At 42.8% G+C, this 22,334-nt stretch overlaps 1 protein-coding gene across 2 annotated transcripts; it reads right to left on the bottom strand.

Annotated features, from left to right (window-relative positions):
* Positions 1-9,093: 9,093 nt before the first annotated feature.
* LOC112872990 lies at positions 9,094-11,076 on the bottom strand. Of its 2 annotated transcripts, XM_025936024.1 has the most exons (7): positions 11,017-11,076; positions 10,310-10,483; positions 10,169-10,225; positions 10,025-10,081; positions 9,724-9,810; positions 9,478-9,623; positions 9,094-9,392 (listed from the first exon to the last, which is right to left on the bottom strand). In XM_025936024.1, the coding sequence occupies exons 2-6, from the start codon at positions 10,410-10,412 to the stop codon at positions 9,586-9,588; spliced, it is 342 nt and encodes a 113-aa protein (XP_025791809.1). In that variant the 5' UTR covers positions 10,413-10,483; positions 11,017-11,076; the 3' UTR covers positions 9,094-9,392; positions 9,478-9,585. The 2 variants fall into 2 exon arrangements, 1 of the variants encoding a protein (XP_025791809.1); XR_003224739.1 differs by lacking the exon at positions 11,017-11,076 and having other exon boundaries at positions 9,478-9,620; positions 10,310-10,451.
* Positions 11,077-22,334: the final 11,258 nt, after the last annotated feature.

The raw sequence follows: 22,334 nt of genomic DNA, 5'->3' as shown, positions 1-22,334 counted from the left end.
TAGTAAGAAAAAGTTTCATAGTAATACACAAATACAGAGTGTGATAATGCATCGACAGCGTAGAACCTAAGAAGAATCATTTCTTCTTCTGAGCAGCAACATTCTGCCAAGCCTCAGGCTCAAGCTGATTGATCATGCCATGGTGCCACAGAACTTGTGCCCCTAAGTTCATACCCGTGCGTTGCTACGGAATAAAATTCCAGCATAATAGATTTGTGCCCCTAAGTTGCTATAGGCGAAACAAATTTTTTGAAATGGCTACAAGATATTGGAACAGTTGATTTTTAGAATCACATTGTATTAGAGCAATTGATTAAAAATATAGGCACGATAGTTTTGCAATGGAGATATCTATATGTTTGTTGTGTGCAAAATTATAGAGGGTAGGAGGATTGATCTGACGTAGGTGTTGCGAAACAGATCTGAAGCATGTTTTTTTCCAGTTGTAGTTGGAAACATATTATAATAGTGTGTCAAGTTTTTAGTGTTTAAAGTATTCTACCTGCGCAAAGTTTCTGAAATCACTCTATTCTTCCGTAGGACTTTGAACCCAGGCAAACAGGTGAAAAAACTTGCAACAAAATAAGCCCATATGGAGCTAATTTCTCGGTAAGAGTACTGTACCAACTAACAAATCTGACAATGGTGAGGTTTATTTCTAGAACTACACATCACCTAGCATATACTATGTGCACATTGCATCTCTGATCAATTAAACATTGCTGGACCAATAACATGGCTCATATCATTAAACTGAGATTTATTATCATACCCCAAAACATTAGGTGCGAGACTCATCTGTGCATGCATGCTAGCACCTGGTTCATGACAAAATTGCAAAGAGAGCTAATCACCAAACAAAACTTTAGTTCTCTCAGGACCAAGGACTATGATGAACCGCCAGTGCCTCCATTAGCTGCCAGGTTTTACAATGGAAACTACTTGTGCTAAGTTCATCAGTATTCACTTCCTTCGGACCCTTATTTTCCAAAAACAATATTGATCAAACTGCGTTTACACAAGAAATCAAGCAAAGGCATGTCACAAGCTTATAGATGAACCACAACCTTTTTCAGGTACAATATTTTGTCTAATAACTAAATCTGGAAATATTTTCACAGTGGTTCACATGGAGTTTGCATTACTTCCAGAACTCATCTCGGCCAATGTCTGCAGGAAAGGTTATAATTACATCTTTACGAACCTGAAATCATAGTATATCTTTTGCAAATCTACGGCGCCATTCCTATCTGGATTCATCTGCGGAAACACGAAGACCCAGGATAAATAGAAGGCCTAATATCACAATGAAAGGAATCCTAATGTCTGGAAGTTGCCAATCATTTTTGGATTCAGTAAAAAGAGGGGGCTCTACTGGACTACCTGATGTTAACCTTGACTGATTTTGTGGAAGAACTAATTCACCTGCGGAACATAAACCATTAGTTGAGGACAACATCAACTACAAAAAAAAATGCAGGAGCACATAAAAAACGCAGGAAACTTCAGTTTCTGACTTCCCAAGCAATGCGGTTCCGCTTCAGTATCAGCTTGGCAAAACACATGGTCAAAATAGCATGCATCTATTTTTTTTTGGAGGAAGGAAGGATCAAACATAAGGATCATACTGCGTATAACTTGATTATTTTGAACAAGCCATATCTGAGGATGATGCATCGGTATGACAATATTTCTTTCATTTGTGCAATCACTTTCAGTCAGCCACGACTACACATTTAGAACCTACCAAAGAACTGAAACTTTAGGTCAGTCTGTCGCAAGAACACGGACAGATGCGATCCCTCTGCTCTCCACCTCCTGGGTTGTTTCAGCACCTACACAATGTGTTAATGAGAACTCTGTTTAGCAACGATGTGAGTTGCCATGACCAACTAAGGCTATAGGCACCTGATTTGTTTTGCTTGTAAAGATGAAATTGAACGTTCGGCAATTCAGGATTAATTTTATGCATTGCCACGGGCAACTCCCCCTACATGGTCCTATGCTCTAGGCGTGCACCTTCCAGCATCATTTTCTGCATGTCCTCCCAAGCCATGGTCCAATCAAAGAGTGGACTACAGGAATTAGCCAAAGGGATAGCAAAATGAGCTCACCTGCGGCAAACACCTGACGACCACCGGAGCGGCGCCGCGAGGCCGAAGACGGCGGACGCCTAGGCCACGCAGCTAGTTCTGGTTGCTGGTCAGGGAGGAAGAAGATGCACGATCGGCGAGCGGCAGGGAGGCGCGATCTCTCCGAAGGCGGCGGACGCCCAGGCCACGCAGCCGGTTTTGGTTGCTGGTCAGGGAGGAGGAAGAGGCGTGATCGGCAAGCGGCAAGGAGGCGTGATCCCTCCGATGCGATACACGTCCTCCTTCACCGCACTTGTTGCCGCTTCACGTGGGATCAACCGGCGCCGCAGCTGTCCTCTGATGCGGCGCGACCGCTATGAAGGAAACGAAAAAGAAGGCTTGCAGCGGTAGTTTCGGGCAAAAACTGACCCAATCTCAAGGACAACGGCGTGGCATCTGCGGCACTCCTAGAGGCGGACTGATGCAGTCTTGGCGGCAGGCCGTCGTGAGGTACGGGCACGGGGGTGGACGAGGAGTGGCGCGGCGGTGGGGGCGCGGGGGTGGAGGAGGAGTAGCGCGGCAGCGGGGGAGGTAGGGGTGCGATGGCACAGGAGTGGTGCAGCGGCGGGGAGGCAGGGGTGCATGGGCGGAGGAGTGAGGCGGCGGCGGCGGGGGCAGGCAGGGTCGCGTGCGAGCGGGGTGGCAAGGAGCTCGACGTTGGTGGTGGACGCACAGGATTGGAAGCGTTTCGATCACGTTTGCCCGAGGCTGGACGACAGGGGAGGGGCGACGGATCGCACCAGGGGGTAGACCAGCGAAAAAAAGTCACTCTTAGTAAGTATAAAGTACAGAGAAGTGTCACTACCGCAAAAGAGCCGATCAACACCGGTTGATAAGGCGCATAGGTATCGGTTCTTCAACTGGTACTTCAGTCTCGGTTTTTATCACTGGATATTCTACCTGACGCTAAAGGACTCCTTTGTCACCGATTGGAAAGGCTAACCAGGACCAAGGGATCCGCCACGCTGACGCAAGGTGGCGGCCCCTTGGTACTTTCCAACGAGTACCAAACAGTTTTCCCCATGTTTCACAAAACCTGTTTTATTTCAATTGTTTATTACTATCTATTCTTTCTGAATTGCTACACGTACCCGAGCTATACACTACTGTACATCCTTTAGTCGCGTTCATGTGAAAATAATATATAAAAATAACTAAATATCATTGACAATCATGTAATTAAGTTATCTAGAAATAATATTATTTACAAATATACAAATATCACGATTACAAGCACTAGAAATTAATATAATGAGCAATTATTTTTGTCTCCATTACAAGTTCTAAGCCCCTCACGACATCGATGCGGATTCTCTATGGATCGGATGACCATCGTGGTAGAACTCGCCTTTAGAATGAATGATGTCCTTCAAAATGAATCCTATGAGCTGCTCCGACAAGGCCACGATCCTATCCACCTGGAGAACTTTCTTCTTGATATGCATCATCTATCATTTTATAAAAATAAAGCTCAATATATCAATTTTTCGTGTTAGTATAATTACAAACATATTTATGAATGGTTTGTACGTACTCTTACATCATTTGTCGCAGCGTTCCCGAAATAGATTAGAGTGTGCAAGTAATCACATACGTAGTACCCACACCAATTATTTCCACCTTCTTGTCTTGAACACTAAAAAAGAAATAAATTAGTTGTAAACTATTTTTGTATGCGTATATAGAATAGTAAATGAGATATGCAAAGAGTAGGGGCCCCACATACTGGGAAGTCGATTCTAACATCCAATTCATTCTTAAAAACACCATTTTGCTTTTTCACATAAGCTCTCCACACCCTGCGCATAAGAATGGAAGGTAAATGTTCGAAGCTTAATTGATCCTAAAATAGTTGTGTTTTGTGCAAAATAAACTTACATCTTCAATGGTGCTAAGTGTTCGATTGCCTCCTTTTTTACCTCTTCGAGTCGAACACTATAACTCTACTACTATCCATGCAGATAACGAGCAAAATCCAATGGAAGCTGCACATATAGATATACAAGCATATATATACATATACATCATTAGAGTTAATATTTATTTAGGAATAGCAAAGAGATATGAGTCGATCAAAACTTACTTATAGTTGTAGGGTATGTATATATAGGGTTTGTAATATTGTTCCATTGGGGCTTTCAACATGTTTGTACATGTTTCCTGATATTTATCCCGTAAATTTGTTTGATTGATAAGCATGAGATTCATAAAACCCACCTGATGCTCCCATCCTTCTTTTCAGAGCTTTTGAAGCTCCATTCTACACGATTCAACATAAATTAGATTGTATACAAAGAATAGAGCGTTGATTAATAAAATATAACAATGTAGAGATGAGTAGAGATTAGTCGACACTTACAAAACCCAGCAAGTCACAAGAGAGATGTCGAGGGCGTCTCGACGGTATATTGCATGCACATCTTCAAAGTCAATCCAGAAGTCATTGTCCCCATGGAAGAAATCATGATGGCGATACTTAACTCCAAACGTGTATTCGCCGGCCTTTGAATGTTCCAGGTGCAATTTATGGAATGCGCGCATCTGCGTGGGTAGGTTGATGAACTCCTGATCAGTGACGAAGGGTTTTCCATGCTCGTATGGAAAACTAGCAACGGTGGTGATTGGGATATCATCTTGCCCTGTTGCCTGCCCATGGGTAAAACCCGTTTCTTCCAAAAGAAACCCGTGACATGTTGCTCTTCCTACATCGTCACTCGTAGGGGCTCAAGTTTTTTTTGTTGTGTGCCTAGCTGAGGAACGCCCTTGACACTTTGTCTCATTTTCTGGTGGGCCTTTATCAGGCGCGGTCGTAATCTGAGGGTAGTTGTACCTTTCTCTTGGCGATGTCGCTCAAGTTTGTGAGGAACTTTGATGCCAGTTCTGCATCTATTGGCACCCTATTCTCTGGTGATCGAGGTTTGAAATGACCTTTCACCGCTTGGCGCTTATGCTCCATCAGTTCCTCGTCGGTCAGCTCATAAGCTAATTTCTTCTTAGGGCCTATTTTCTTTTTGATAATCTTCCGTTTCTTGGGGCTTGGACCTATTAAAGGATAGCAGAAGTACTCGACAGAATGATATGACTACTTACCCCTACCTGTTTGGGAGGATTTTTTGCCAAGTACAGGCTCGGCACATATGGGACGGTTTCAGCGCCCATGAGCACCCGGCTTACTCGCAGCAAGGCATCACCTTTCTCATTACGCTCTGTAGAAAACCGAGATGGATCTGAGATGCCAAGATATTCAAAGCCAAAGCATGTGCGCTTCTGCAGAGGCTGGATCCGCCTGCTCAGCCATGTGTACACCACGAATACTCTATCCTGCATCTCTGTACTTATTGATCATTCCAAGTAGCTCCTCGATCTGGCTCATGTCATGGCATGCCATTGTCCACTTGCCACGGATCCTGAGTGTCCGGTGGTCCTTTCTAGAAGTGAGGGATGATAGTTTCCAATGTAGAACCACCGCTCCCTCCACCCAAACAAACTAGTCGGGACTTTATACGGGATGTACTTCTTTTCCATCCCCTACCTCAATTGCAATCCTGCACCACCAACTTTATACATGGAACTCTCGCTGGGTTGTGGTTTGAGATGGAAGAGGTAGCAGAAGAGGTCGAATTGGGGTTCTATACCAAGAAGGTTTCACAGAAATGAATAAAGATGGAAATGTGGAGAATAGAATTGGGGTTGAGGTGATGGAGTTGGATGCCATAATAGAAGAGAAGACCGCGAAAGAAATCAGATGCATGGAGGGCCAATCCGCGCTCAACAAAATATTGAAACAAAACAATCTCCTCAGCCCTTCATATGGTCTCCTATCACCAGTGGCAGAGCGCCACTGGATAATATCCTTGGGCTGAAGGAGGCATTCATCTACAATCGTTTGCAGGAGCACTTACTTGTTCTCCACCCATCCCCAGCAGTGGCGGCGGGCTTGGATTCCTTCTCTTTCCCCTTGCTGGCACCTTTCTTGCCCGCTATTCTTGATGTCACGAGATGCTTCACTCGCATACGCTTGGAGGCTGAGGATGGAAGTGGCGGAGACGCGCTCTGGGGAAGCAGGGGCTCTCAGCGACTACTTTCCACATAGGGAAGGAGCTAGGGATAATCTAGATCTAATTCTGGGAGTGGTGGCAGCTGCAAGATAGAGAAAGACGAAAGGCCAAGGCAGTGAGAATGCAAGCGAAAGGGTGAGCAAACCCTAAGTTACCGCACGGTTAAATAACCAGCGATGGCCCTGCAATTACTATGTGGAATGCAAAAAGTTTTTCTCCTCGGGGTAAGATTTGTTTTGAGCCGTAATTTTGGGTTACTTTAGGAACAATACTTGCTTAACCATTTTTTTAGCGACGCTATCCGAAAAAAGGGGTTTTCGAATTTCAGAACCAATTTACTCATTTTAACCATCAAAACAAATTCTTAATTTTTTTCAACAATCCATGCCGCGACTCTTTGGATCCTCTTTTTCCAAACTATGGGATTTGGATTCTAGGCTTAGGGGTTGTGGGACACATGTCATCGATGATTTATTTTTTGAATTTTTGAAAGATAAGGAAAAAAGATTCAAGACTAATTTGACCCTCAGCCTGATTCTTCAATTCAACCTAGCTCGGGGGTTACTCCATATGGAGTGCGAGTTCAATCACACTCCATATAAAAGAAGACTTGAAAACTAATCGGGACATTAGCACCTCACAGCCTCGATGCAGTCAGGGAAGTACTCGGAAGACACCTTCAAGATAAAATTCAGAAGAACTCAAAGATGCCTTCAGAAGTACTTGGAAGCCCACAGTTCTAGACTACGAAGAGCTCAGAAGCTTGTCAGACCCAATGCCACGGGACTGCACATATGGCATACATTCTCCAGGATATAGGATGGGATATGGCCAACGCCCTACACCAGTTGTAACTACTCGTACAAAAATAGGACTAGTCAAAACAGAAGGAAAGCACCCGAGTAGTACTTAGGTAGGACTCCTGAGCTTGTATTTGGCTAGGACTTCCATGTAACTCTGTCCCCCCAGACTATATAAGGGTGGGTAGGGACCCCCTCCAAAAAACACATCTAAGGCAATATAAACCACCACACAGGACGTAGGGTATTACGCATACTGTGGTCCAAACCTGTCTAAAGTTTCATGTTCCATGCTCCTTCGAGTTCCTGATCTCGGCGATACCCCATCTACAATCTGCCACCTTGGGGTATCCCTTGGTGGGCTTGGAGGTTAAACACCGATAACTGGTGCGCCACGTAGGGGTTAGTAGTCATCATCGTCAGGCAACAAGGATGCATTGAGGTGGAAGCTTAGAGGCCCACCAACTATCACATTCATCAAGACTACCTAAATTCAACTCGGAAGGGCAAGCTAGATGCTCCTGACGCAACGACGGAGCCATCATCCCAAGGAAAGAGGAAGCTCGGTTCGCAAGAGCATTGTCGGCGACCTACTTGTCGAAATTGATCGGGTGGACTCAAGCATTGTCGCGTGCATCAAGCTTGCGGAGGTTGCTCTCCGATGTTCTGATGACCCGGGTCCCTCGACCCAAAATCACCCTGCGATACCTCGACACCTTCTCGCCGATGCCGGCAACATCTTTTCTCAATCGATCAAGTCAGCAAAAACATCACCGAATGCATCAAGCTCGCGAAAACTACTCTCCGACGCTCCGACTCTAAAGATTTGGATGCGTCCACGGCAATCTTCAATCGTGACCTTGATGAATTCATCGATGCACTCGATGAGCTACCGCCCCCTCGGTCCGAGGCCACGTGCACTAAGCCTCGCTCCAAATTGGAGGAGGACTTGGATTACCTACTACAACTCGAGGAAGGAGAAGCCACGTACAACGGGAGGCTCCCCTCTTTGATACCTTCTCGAACTCTGATGCAACGCCCTTATTAAGCGCCTGCCAAGGCCTGCCCAACGATCGCAATAAGTCAGTCGGGCGGGCTCGTGCGATAGAAGGGCACGAAACCCCTTGAGCTATTCGACATCACCTTACCTCTCTACGACACCGACTCTGATGAGCTCCCATTCTAGGAAGGAAGGCCCCTCGATCCCTCCTACGGAGAAGAGGAGGCAACGGCCGAGAGCTAGGTTTTTGGCCCATTTAGCATTATTTTTTTCATTTTCAACTAATTAATGCATCATTGTACAACAACTCACTAAAATAATTATCTTAAATGTCTTAATACATTTTTTACATGTAATAGACTACACAGATATTGTTATATAATAGTTTCATTAATTTTTGAACTTATTTACTGTTTTCTATCATTTAAATGAATTTCTACATGGTTATCAAAATTAATTCCAAATTGAACTACATGTGCATCTAATATAATATAAAAAATTACAAAAGAATATATTTAGGCTCATATGTTCCATTCTAGTATATGTCCTGGAGATAGATGTAAAATTCAATTATCTTCTAGAGACAATTCAAAGTTCTTTCACCAAATTACCACATAATAATTACAATAATATCTAACTATGGTCAGAAAATTCTAAAAATTGACATGAAAATATATTTTCATCCATAAGCTTGCCATAAAAAACTTATATAGTTTTCATAAAGTGTGACCATATATTGTTCACAAAAGTATACATCTCGCTCCCATAGTTTCTTATAACTCAAGTCAAACTTTAAAATTCGAATACCTCGTAATATTTTCGACCTCGTATGCACCTCAAATTTGAAACAACCTTATATTTTGTATAATTTTAGAAAATATGAAGTTACATTACCAATTGTTCATCAAAACACATGCTTTTCTATTACTAGTGGAGACGCACGTGCCTGTGGCATGTATTTTAAAAAAATATTAAAAATAATTTGATTACATCAAACAACTACAAAAGAATAACTGTTTTATTAATACCGAGCAATTCATTCCACTTCAAAATTCATACATGAAAATTTAAATATTATTCCATTACATACGCATTACATCTGATCCTAGATCATTTCATCCGTAACAAATACTATTGTCACGCAGCATCTGCCTGTCATGCGGTTCCATGATGTATCTGTACACAATATTCTTCGCTCTTTCTAGTAGGATCAACGTTCATATTTCTTTTTGCAAGAATCCATGTTCTCTCGTGAAACACGTCTTGACAGCACCACATACAACTTTCATACCTTGCCAAATCCCTTATTTTATGGTATCTTTTCCTTTCCTTCTCCCTTTTCTGCTCCTCTGGGTGAGCTCATCATCAATTCCTGATGTGCAAGTTACCACACACGCACCATCTATCACAATTGCAATATTATTAGTTTGTAAAATGCAAATCATAGTATAGTGCAAAAGATAAATGTATTGGAAAAAAGTAGAAACCTTCGTTGCTCACAATGGTTGCACCAGCATAAGATACATATCGATTTTTACTTCTCTTTTCGGGCACTCCGATTAGCCTTCTTCTAGTCCATCATCCCTTTATATCCTTTATTTATTCGCCTTCTCTCTGTCTTTATCAGACACTTCTGAATTGCAAGAGTATTGCAAAATTAGCAATAATAACGCAAAAAGTTAGTACATTATAATGAGACTTACAAACAAGCAATAATACTGTCAAAATTATACCAGGTAAGGTGCATGGGGTACTGATATCCTCTATTACTGTCCTTGCAAAAGAATTATGACGACGCAACCAACTATCATCAAGATCCTCTGTTCCACAAAAATTTGTGTATATCAATGTACATGTTATATGCTAAATACCATCCTTTTTTCTATAAGAAGTGACACACAAATCTGTGATAAGAGCCGTTGTTGTTCCAATGTCTACTGGGGCACGCCATTTGTATGTAACATACAAGATTTAAACAAGGGAATCATAAAACAGAAGAACAAATTGACTACCCAATCTATTACAAATTAATACCTAATGTGTCTACAACAATGTTGCTTCCATTTGGTTGGTTGACAACAGAAGCCACACCTATAGGCAATACATTTTGGGTTAGCATCATCATACATAGAAACTGAAATTTCAGTATATAATAAAGCTTTTGGTAGTGATAAATACCTGATGTGTCTACGACAACGGCACATACATTTGTTTGGTTGGTAATAGAAGCCACACCTATAGGCAATACATTTTGAATTAGCATCACCACACACAGAAACTGAAGTTTTAGTACATGATATCCTAAAGATCGAATTTTACCTGTCGTCTCCATACTAATGCTAGCAGCTTGTCTTTCGGCCTTCTTCCGATGGCAATTTCCCCTCTTTCTAGCATTCATCTCAGCCTTCTTTTCAGCTAGCATGCTTCCCCACAATTCCCTTGCCCTTTGTCATTTGATATCCCTCCGATGAGTATTTACTTCAGTGGAACCACCTTAAATTGCAGAAACAAGATTTAATAACAGCAGCTATATTCAGCTAGAAAAAAACAAAGCTAAGAAGAAGGGATGGATTACAATGCAACAATCACAACTTCCATATGCATGTATCATTACATGGCAGACTATTTTACTGACAGTTCTACCCTTGATCATCTATTTGATTATCTTTTCCATCTTCGTATTGATAAGTTTTTTCCAAGGAAGTGATTATATTAGCTCAGCCATCAGAGGTGGGTTAGATTCAAGTGCCACGTCGAAGCCAAACTGGAGTCATCATATTTCTATTTCTTTTTGATAATTAAATTTTCGTTGATTTGTTTCTGTTGCCCAGAAAGAGAAAGACTGACAACACTATAAAAAATAATGTTAAAGAGTGACGACCCTCTAATTTATTCAGGAAGAACCTTCTGATAAATTTATAAACCATTTGTGTAGACCCTCTAATTTATGACTAATGTATTTCCTACTGGTTGATGATCCTCTATGGACTTTTGACATGAGATAAGAAGAGGACTACCATGCTTACCATTTTGGATATCAGAATCATAACATGCTGATCATTTTACTACATTTGCATATGTCCGTGATATCTCCAAGCGGGGCATGACCATCCATTTTCTTGTTCCCGCAAGATGGTGAATTCGTACCTTCAATCCTTCACCATGTGTCTGCTCGACCAGAGTTCCAAAAACTAAACCAAGCGTCTGATCGACCAGAATTCCAAGTGTCTACGTACCTTCACGAAGCCGGAGTGCTGCCCGTCCAGCGCTTCACGGAGGCGATCGGCGGAGGGCGACTGACCAAAGGCAATCAGCGGGGGCGCGGCCGATAGGAGGAGAGTGGCCAGAGGCGCTTGGCCGGAGGAGATCAACCGGAGGCAATTGGGCGCGGGCGATCGACCAGAGGCGAGGCATGACCGGCAGGAGGAGATCGGGAACCGCAGGCCGTCGTCACCACGCACGCCATGCTGCTCGAGGGGATCCTCACCGTCAGGGGTCGGGGCTGCAGGCGGTCCTCGCCGTGCTGCTCTGGGGGATCCTCGCCGTCTGAGGGCAGCAGGCCATCCTTGCCGTTGTCGTGCCGCCGCCGACCCGCAGGCCATTGTCACCACGTCGTGCTGTTTGAGGGGATCCTCGCCAGCAGGGGCAGCAGGCCGTCCTTGCTGTGCTGCCGAGGATCCGCTGGTCGTCGTCACCGCGCAATACTGCTTTGGGGGTCCTCGCCTAGGGGGTAGGAGGCCCTCCTCGCGGCGCTGCCGAGGACCCGCTGGGAGAATCTGGCAATTTATGGAATATTGCATATGGAAAGATAAATCACAATGCACGTCTCATGGATGGAAGGAGAAGCATATTGAAGGAAATTCTGACAGATCGAGAGGGAATTAGCAGGGTCACAAATGGAATGGAAAGAAGGAAAGTTACGCCATCTCATGCATGGAAGGAGAAGGATATCGAAGGAAACTTGCCGACGTTGAAAGGAAACTTATCGGCATGCTGATCAATGCTCCACACATATTCCGGGCGTATGTTGAGGTTACGAAAGGAAAGTAATATGCGGGTACAAAGGGTGGGTATAGGAAATTGCTTGGTGTAAAAGTATTACGATTTTAGCAGAAATATTTTAGAAACATCAAAACCATGAATCTCCACACCTCTTGTCAAATCTTCCAACCTTACAGGTGCAACCTCTGTGAGGGATACTGTGGACCTAATCTTGATAGAAAATATTTTCAAATGTTTCAACTTTTATAGTAGTATTATCTACTAAACTGCAAGAAAATAAGCCATATAAAACCAATCCAAGAAAGAGCAATTAATATACAAACAAACATTTATGAAAGATATTGATTTTAGGAAAATTTAGAAAAAAAATCCATCAAATTCAGAGTTCTTATGAGGGTGAAATACCAATTATAAATTTTCATTTCGAATTGAAAAAATAAAGATGAACTATATACGTATTCATCTCACTCCACGCGGTGCAACGAATAATATGTTTTAATGGCGAATATTTCTCATAACCCTTTAGTGGTGCAGTGGTAAGTCATGTTTTTCTAATAAGAAATGTTACGGCTTCAAATCCCTGCAGAGGTATGGTTTTGTTCCATTTTAGCAAAGTCATTTATATGTATAAAAACACAATCCATTTTAGCAAAGTCATTATATATGTATAAAAACTCGATGCAACCACAACCGGAGGTGTAGTGCAGTGGTGAGACTTGAATCTATAGTGCGATGTCATAGTTCGATTCCGTGTCACTGCAATTTTTTTGTCGCATTTTTTGGACCAAATCTAGTTTAATTAGAATATAATATATCTCATGGCCAAACGTGACACAACCAAAGAACCAGTGCAGTGGTATGACTCTGCCCTCCAAGAAGGACACAGCTCCCAGGTTCGAATCTCCCATTGATATTCAAATTGTATGAAACAAGAAAGAAAACTACTTATAATTTTTGTCTCCGGATTAAAAAGAGCAAGATGAATTATTCATGTGTTCTTCATCTCACCCCAGCTAATAGAACCAAGTATATAAGGTTAGTTGCACATAAGTATCACAAATTTCAGCTTAGTGGTTCGAGTTAGTTCTCAGGAAACCTGAAGGTCGCATGTTCGATTCTTCTTTCATTGTTTGCCCTCCTTTTACCATTTTAGCTCGGCTACATGTCCTATATTAAAAATTTAATGCCTTAAATTAACAATTACAGTTGTAGTGCAGTGGCTAGTTGACTTTCTCATTAAAGTAAAGTCACGGGTACAAACCTCATTTTGGCCCTGCGCCATTTTTTATTTTTTAATCGCTCTTTCATTTTTAATTGTACAAATAAATCTTAATGTCCAATAAGAGCACGTTCGAGCAATTAGCTCAGTGGTAAGGCATACTCATCCCACCTGTGAGGTCACGCATTCAAAACTTCAGATACCCTAGCCATATTTTTTTTCTTCTTTTGGCCTTTTTTTCTCACCAAGGATGCCATATCTTTTTTCCTTTTTCCCTACCTAGCACTGCACCCATGTTTTGTGACGATATGAAATGTTATTCTATAATACTCATTTTACTTTCGTCATAGTTCCGTAGTGGCTGAGGGCTGCCACCAATAAACTATGCCGAACCTCGGATTTTCATTATAGATGTAGTCTGTTCAATGATGAAGTTTCAAACGTCATGCGCAAAAATATTATGGAAGCTACTATTTCTACTAATGTTTTTTGGATGGAAAGATTGATCATTTAGAAATGGATAGCTAGCAATATAGTGCAATAATGTTCTGGCAGTATACTAGCTAGTTGCTCCTAATCAGGTGTCCGACGCTAATTCTGGTAGACACTATTTTGATATTGTGGTATAGTATAAACCCTAACCGAATATAATTCATTAATGAATTGAACTTATGAGGTCACAGAGCTCAAATTTACATACTGGTTTGAAGGATAAGATCATTTTCTGGATTTGCACTGAATATATTACCTCTATGGTAGAAAGGGCAGGTTAAGGCGTGAGCCACATGCAATCCATATCACTCCAACCTTCAGGCAGCTGCTCCACGAGCTCCGACTTGCTCCACGAGCTCCACAACCTTCAGGTACCTGAACAAACGGCACCGCTCCAGTGCTGCCTTGCTCCATATTCCCCCATAGACCAGCCTCTTGTCGAGAAAGTAGGCGCACCCGCCGCTGCCGCTCATGCCGACCCGTGCGGCATCCATGGCGAAGCTTCTTGGGCGCCCTAAGAACATGACACGGTCTTCCAAGCTCTGGTCGTCCTTCTCCCACTGCGGCTCACTGCCCTCCTCCTCCTTGAGCGTGTATACAGACACCGACAATGCGGCCATCAGGCTATTGACGACACCGATGCCGTATTGCTTGATGTCTGTGTAGTATACGCCGTGTTAACTTGAACAAACACCCAAAGCAGCTCGCCTCGAGACTCCACGAGGTAGCTAGATTCATATCTCTTGCTAGGCTCGTGTGGCATCCACCGCGTCTGGCTACCACCGGCGGCAGCTTTGGCCTGCGCCGGCAAGAGCCTCCACGAGCTCCCGGCGCATAGCACGATCCTGCCGTCGCGATACGCGACGCAGCAGCAATCCCTGTCGTCTCTATAAATGGAGACACCGTTCCGTTGCGCGAACGTCCACGCGGCGTCGCCGGGATGCAAAAGCGCCACGTGGAAGGAGTCGCCCATGAAATACGGCGTATTGACGGGACCGTAGGCATACACAATGATCCTGCCATCGCCGGAGATCACGCCGACCGCTCGCTTCGTTGCTAATTCTGTTTTTCCACCTAAAAGGGAGAAACCCCCACGTAATTCAAAGGCCGAGGAAATTAAATTAAAGGGGAAAGTTATGCTTGCAACAAAATGTGATCTTGCTGAAATTTCTAATAAAGATGTATGCTATGCTTTGATATGCAAACGAGCCTTGTTTTCACTCGATGATATTGCTAGCTCTTTGCCTCCTAGTGTTACTAATATTTTGCAGGAGTATGATGATGTTTTTCAAGCTGAGATACCCCCGGGGCTGCCTCCTATGAGAGGATAGAGCATCAAATTGATTTGAGTCCGGGAGCCACTTTGCCAAACCGTGCTACTTACAGAACCAACCCCGAGAAAACTAAGGAAATTCAGCGACAAGTCCAAAATCTTTTGGACCATAGGTATGTATGTGAGAGCCTTAGTCCTTGTGCTATTCATGTGCTTTTAGTTCCTAAGAAAGATGGTACTTGGCATATGTGTGTTGATTGCAGAGCCATTAATTATATTACTACGCCATCCTATTTCTAGGCTAGATGACATGCTTGATGAATTGTGAGGCTCTATAATTTTCATAAAGATTGACTTGCGTAATGGTTGCCACCAAATAAGGATGACACTTGAAGATGAATGGAAAATAGCTTTTACAACCAAATTCGGGTTGTATGACTGGTTAGTAATGCCTTTCGTTTTAACTAATGCACCTAGTACTTTTATGCGTTTGATGAATGAGGTTTTGAGGGCCTTTATTGGTCGATTTGCGGTGGTTTATTTTGATAATATATTAATTTACAGCAAGTCTTTGGTTGAATATATGGATCATTTACGTGCTGTTTTTAATACTTTGAGACATGTATGCTAACCTTGAGAAGTGCATCTTTTGCACCGATAGAATTTCTTTCCTTGGCTATGTTGTTACTCCATAAAGAATTAAGGTCGATGAGAAGAAAATTGAAGTCATTGAGAGCTGGCCGCTACCCCAAACCATTACCCAGGAGAGAAATTTTCTCGGTCTAGCAGAATTCTATCGCCACTTCGTCAAAGATTTCAGCACCATTGCTGCGCTGTTGCACGAGTTGACGAAGAAAGGTATGGTGTTTCACTCGGGAAAAGCACAAGAGAAGTCCCTTGCCACTTTGAAGGACAAGCTTACGCACACGCCATTGCTGCAATATCCAAATTTTGGTAAGACTTTTGAGCTTGCACGTGATGCTAGAGAAGTGGGCATTGGTGGTGTTTTGATGCAAGATGGTAAACCTGTTGCATACTTTAGCGAGAAATTGTATGGTCCTGTTCTGAATTATTCGACGTATGACAAGGAATTGTATACTCTTATACGTTCTTTAGAGATGTGGCATGATTATTTGTGGCCTAAAAAATTTATTATACATTCTGATCATGAATCGCTTAAGTATCTTCGTTCACAAAATAATCTGAACTGTAGACATGCTAAATAGGTTGAATTTATTGAATCTTTTTCTTACATCATCAAACATAAGAAAGGGAAGGATAATGTGATTGCCGATGCTTTGTCTAGACGATATACATTGCTGTCCCAACTTGATTGTAGGATTCTTAGAATTGAATCGATAAAAGACCAATATGCGATTGATCCTGATTTTAAAAATGTGTTGCTAAATTGTAGAGAGGGACATACATGGAACAATTTTATGATCAATGATGGATTTGTGTTTAGAGCTAACCGTCTGTGCATTCCAGTTGGTTCCGTTCGTCTTTTGTTGATGCAGGAAGTGCATGGAGGAGGATTGATGGGGTATTTTGAAGCTAAGAAGACGGAGGATGTTTTGGCCTCACATTTATTTTGGCCCAAGATGAGGAGAGATGTTGAGCGGTTCATTGCTCGCTGCACGACATGTTAAAAAGCTAAGTCTCGGTTTAATCCACATGATTTATACGTGCCTTTTCCTGTTCCTTCTATTGCTTGGGAACATATTTCTATGGACTTTGTGTTGGGATTGCCTAGGACTAAGAGGGGGAGGCATAGCATTTTTTTAGTGAATTGCTTTTCTAAGATGGCATATTTTATACAATGTCATAAAAGTAATGTGCTATTCATATTGCTGACCTCTTTTTCAAAGATATTGTAGTTTTTCATGGTATGTCTGCTACTATTGTTTCAGATCGTGATGTAAAATTTTTGAGTCACTTTTGGCGTACTTTGTAGAACAAGTTGGGTACAAAATTGTTATTTTCAGCCACTTGTCATCCACAAACTTATGGCCAAACAGAGGTGGTGAACCGCACTTTGGGCGCCATGTTGCCGGCTGTTTTGAAGAAGAATTTGAAGATGTGGGAAGAATGTTTACCTTATGTAGAATTTGCATACAATCGGGCAACATATTCTACCATAAAGGTAAGTTCTTTTCAGATAGTGTATGGTTTTTAATCCCTATGCTCCTATTGATATTCTACCTTTGGCTGCCAGTGAGAGAATTTATAGTGATGGTAAAGAACGTGCTGATTTTATTTTGAAAATGCATGAAACAACTAAGCACAATATTGAAAAGATGACTGAAAAATATAAAGTAGTTGGTAGTAATGGTAAAAGAGAAGTTAAACTTGAACAGGTTGATTTAGTACGGTTGCACTTGAGAAAGGATTATTTTTCAGATTCGAGAAAGTCAAAGTTAATGCCTAGAGCTGATGGTCCTTTCAAAATAATTAAGAAGATTAATGATAATGCATATAAAGTTGAGTTGCCTTCCAAGTTCGGGGTTAGTTATATATTTAACATTTCAGATTTGAGGCTTTACTCGGGGGAAGAAGATGCACTTGAGTCGAGAACAACTTCAATTCAAGAGGGAGAGGATGAGGAGGATATCACTCCTTCAGATGCACACAACCCTCCGCTAGACACTCAAGATCCAATTACTAGAGCTCGCGCGCAACAATTGAATTTAGAGGTAAGCTTATTCCTAAGCACTTCCTTGATTTTAAGAATAGATTACTACCTAATGATTATATTATGATTAGGAACGAAGGAGAGGACCAGGGGATGCGTGGAGAGGAGCTTGGAATCGGACAAGACCAGCTAGGGATGTTCAAGACACTTGGAGGCCCAATACAACTCAGTTTCGAGTCCACCTCGGAGTTCAGGAGCAGTCTGCCTTAGATTGGACGCCCAGGCCACATGCGAAGTCCGATTTCGACGTTCCACATATGGTTGGAAAGATATTTTTATAGAGCTTCCAATGGCACCGGGCACCAGATGGTGCCTGAGTCAACGGAAATCGTCAAATCAAGTGGATATCCAGAATCTGCCTCGGTGCTGCGCGGCCTTCTTTTTTGCTGTTGGCCCGTGTATCGTATTGGAGCCCATTAGGGGTGCGTCTAGGGGTCTTGCACGCCCCTAAACACTTTATATTTAGTAGAGTCGCCTAAGTTAGGGTTTGGATTTTGCTTAGATTATTCCGTCAAGAATAGTTTCGCCATTCGTCGGTTTGCGAGACCCTAACTTCTTGAGTTAATTATACATCTACAATTTTAGTTGCATTCTTCTTTGCTTTTGCTTGTGTTCTTCGATTCGCAGGCAAGGATTAGCCTTTTTGGTGAGGTCGGCCGTTCAACACCAGTCGATAACCTAAGAAGACGTGGTGCTGCGATTGCGGGGTTCGAAACGTGTTGTTCAGAAGCCGGATGGAATTGTATCGCGACTCCACCAAATTGAGAGTTAACAAATAGGAAAGCCTAGTTCACATCAGTCAATTCACAAGTAGGAAATGGTAGGCAGATCTACTTTTGGCTGGATACCTGGGTAGGGGATACCCCTGTTAAAATCCAGTACCCCACTTTGTTCGCCATGTGCAGAGATCCGAATGTCTTGGTGGCAGACTGCTACTCTGATGGAGCTTGGTCTATTGAGTTCAGGAGGAGTTTGACTGAAAGTGAGGCAAGGGAGCTAGATCACTTACTGTCCCTCCTGCAACATGTACTCCTTGACCTGCCCACACATGATGATGCTGAATGGTCCCTAGACAGGTCCAGGAGCTTTACCACTAAAAGTCTGTACAGATTCATCACCCACAGGGGGGTGTGTGAAGAACTCTGAAAACTTGTGGAAAACGAAACTACCCCTAAAAATTAAGGTCTTCCTCTGGCAGCTCTCGCATAACAAATTGCAGTCGGTTGTTGCTTTGAAGAGAAGAGGATGGAAGGGGATCCATTCTGTTGTCTGTGTGGGAAGCAGGAAACACTAAACATATATTTTTTTCTTGCTCTTTAGCGCGCTTTGTTTGGAATGGCTTGGGCAACGCTTTTGGGTGGAAACGATCCCAAAATCTTTGGATGATCTGCAGGGGGCAGACTCTCCAAGATGTTTAAAACAAACGCTCGCCTTGGTTTTCTCCTTTTTGCAGGCTTTGCTTGGGCTCTATGAAAAGCCTGAAATAAAATGGCGATTGATAAGACCTTCCCGAGCAACCCAGTTGACATCATTCACACTGGTCTATCTTTTGTGCAGAAGTGGTGCCGGCTACTGAGGCCAACTGATCAAGAAAAGCTGACGGAAGGTGTCGAGAAGCTGCAGAGCTGGCTGCACAACTACATACCCCTACAAGCGACGACTTCGGACATTGCTGTTCTTTGATTTTCCTTTTTCTGTTCTTGTTCGCGTGCTTGTAGCTTCGCTTTGGACCTGTTTGCTAAACTGGTGCCCCAGTTGGATGTACCGAACCTTATGGCTTTCAATATAAGCAGAATGATCTCCTTCAAAAAAAAAAATGTATCCTTGCCATCCAAAACCAAAGGGCAGGAGAAGGGTAATATTTACTAATCAATACCACGGATAAAATCATTGTGGGGAGTTTGCATCCTCATTAACCGTCTCCTTTACGTTTTTATATTTTATACTTGCAAGTTCTATGTTGTTACCTTCTTAGAGCAGTTCTTGCAAGGATTGGCTTTAAATTGCAAAATTGTTGTGGAAGTGTGCAGACACTAGTTGAACCATAGTTTATTTGCACATCTAGATAGATAGCTTGATCTACTTCATATTTTATGAAAAAAAAGTAAAAGCTACAGGCTAAAAATTTTAAGTTCGCCTAATTCACCCTGTCACCTGTAACTACCATAGACACACAACAACCTTGCTAGGGTACTTGCTTGACAAATTAAAGAAGTTAATAACAGTAGTGAACAAGCAAAATAAAGAAGTTAATAACAGTGAACAAGCAAACAACACATAGGCCAATCATTTCATGAAAGTACCGAAGAAACATAAGAGTTACAGGTTGAATCCCCCTGCATCCAAGGTAGGAATAACATAGGCCAATCATTTCATGAAAGTACCGAAGAAACATTAAGAGTTACAAGTTGAATCCCCCTGCATCCAAGGTAGGAATAAATAAGTTACCCCTTTACAGACATGTTGTGTATAATGATGAACTTTGGGGGTGAAATCTCAGGGCTAACATGCGAAGGATTGCCTAGCGTTGTGCGACACTGAGCTGTCCGGGCTCCGCTGCGGCTCTACATTCTCTCCAGGATTTGACCTCCGCCTTAGTATTACTAATAATAATGCTCTAGGTTTCTCCCACTTTGCTCCACTGCAGGAGTGGGAAGATGAATAATCTCAGAACTGAAAGGCGGCTGGTGGTGGACGCCCATCCCTTCTGTCATCGATCTCTGGAGTATTCATATCTCGGATCCCGGCCCCTAGAGTTTCCTCCTCTTGCGGTGTACAAGTCGCGAGCGCAATCGGAATCTGCAGGGCCTTCGTATAGTTTGGCGCCGTGCAGCACCTAGCTGGCACCGTGTGGCGCCGGGTCACATCAGCCGAAGAGAGTCTGGTTCCTCTGGCTTTGGTGATTTCATTTCAACATGGAAATATGATGTTTTCAGCCTTTATTTGTTCAAAAACCACTCTGTTTACGTCGACGTTTTCTTTACATAATTAATAATGTGGTAACGCTCCAAACCTTTTTCATCCTATAATTGATTATGTAAATATGAGTGCTTTGTGTTTGTTTGATTCCAGTCCCCAAATGTCACCATAGCATTAGCATGGCTGCAGGGGTATTATGCTAGTATAGGCGAAAAATACAGGGTTATGGTTAAAATGGATGCTGACACTACTGAAACAATACTCATACCGGTGGAATGCATTGTGATGCAAATTGACTAATATATGTCCAATCTCGTAGACTTGGCTCTTGGGTCTCACCGAAACCAGCGCCTTCCTCTTGTATCACGGAACACGGTATTGCGGCTGCCTACCCAAGCTAGGTCGGAGAAAACAAGAGATGATGCGGGTATCTTTCATGGGACCAGAGTTATCAGCTATAAGTATCGCTTTTGATCGATGCTTCGATACGAAAAAATAATGCTAAACTAACTCAACTTGCTACATAGGATCAGACACCCGCAGCTCTTTAACATCATCACTTTAATTAACATAAACAAAAAGTGCTAATTAATTCTGACTTTGAGTATTACTGTAGTATATTAGGCGACTTTCAGTATTAAATGGAGGAGCTAAACTGATTTTAATTTTATCAGCTATAGCAGAGCGTAAACTTTTATCCAACTAAGACTAGGAAGCAGGCCATGCATACGGCAAATCAAGGGGGTAATATTTAGAAGGAAAGGGGAAGTCCATTCCACAAATTCTTCAGAAAATCAAGCATGAATCGGACATGTGGGTAGCGGCGGGTGCCAAGAACCTTGTTGGTTGTCTCCACGCGCGAGTAGTTCACTTCAGTCTTTTACTAGGCCTAGATCGAGGCTTTGGGCCATTGTTTGCTGTAAGCTTCAAGGACTCGTTAGCGGCCATCATGATGGCTCGCGGTTGTGTAACAATATAATCTCTCTTCTATAATACAAAGATGCTCGGGTCTCCCGTGTATTCCAAAAGAAAAAAAGAAGGAAAGAGGAAGCTAATTACTCAGTCGATTAGCTATTGGAAGAGCTAGCTGCATAAGCATTACTGGTGATCACTACAAGAAAATAGCATAATTTCGTCGGCCGCGGCGGCGGACCGCGGTGCCGCGGCGTGGGATCTCGAGGTGGCGGCGGGGCCCGCGGGGCCGGCGCCGGTGGGCCGCGCGGGGCGTTGGGGCGAGGGCGGGGGCGGCTGTGCAAAGATAACCAAATCGCGTGGAGGCAGGTACTTAGGGATATTTTCGTCGGCCAGATTTGAGCTGACGAAATTAGATGTAGTTTCGTCGGTTTTGGATAGGCCAACGAAAATATGGACTTTGTTTCTTCGGTACGTGCCAGACCGACGAAAATATAGGTTTTGTTTCGTCGGCCCGTGCCAGGATGATGAAAACACTTCTAATTTCGTCAGCTTACACGAGCCGACGAAATAATTTTGTAATTTTCATCGGCTTGCATTTGGCCGATAAAATTAGACGTGGTCCACAAAATTGAACTGGTTTGGTGTATGTAGTGGATGGCGTAAATTCAACACTGCTTTACATCACGCCACGCCGGTAATTTCAGCACAAGTAATTGCTTGGAATCACAACTGGCACTCTGAGCACGAATCCTAAAGCATGACCTATGTACAGGCAACTGAAAACTATACAGGAATAAGAAGCATGCCACGGTGGCGTGACAGCTTGGCGGCA

The sequence above is a fragment of the Panicum hallii genome, chromosome 9 (genome assembly GCF_002211085.1).
Source record: "Panicum hallii strain FIL2 chromosome 9, PHallii_v3.1, whole genome shotgun sequence".
Classification (NCBI taxonomy): Eukaryota; Viridiplantae; Streptophyta; class Magnoliopsida; order Poales; family Poaceae; genus Panicum; species Panicum hallii.
The sequence above is the reverse complement of the archived record's forward strand: the minus strand, read 5'-3'. Positions and strand labels throughout refer to the sequence as shown.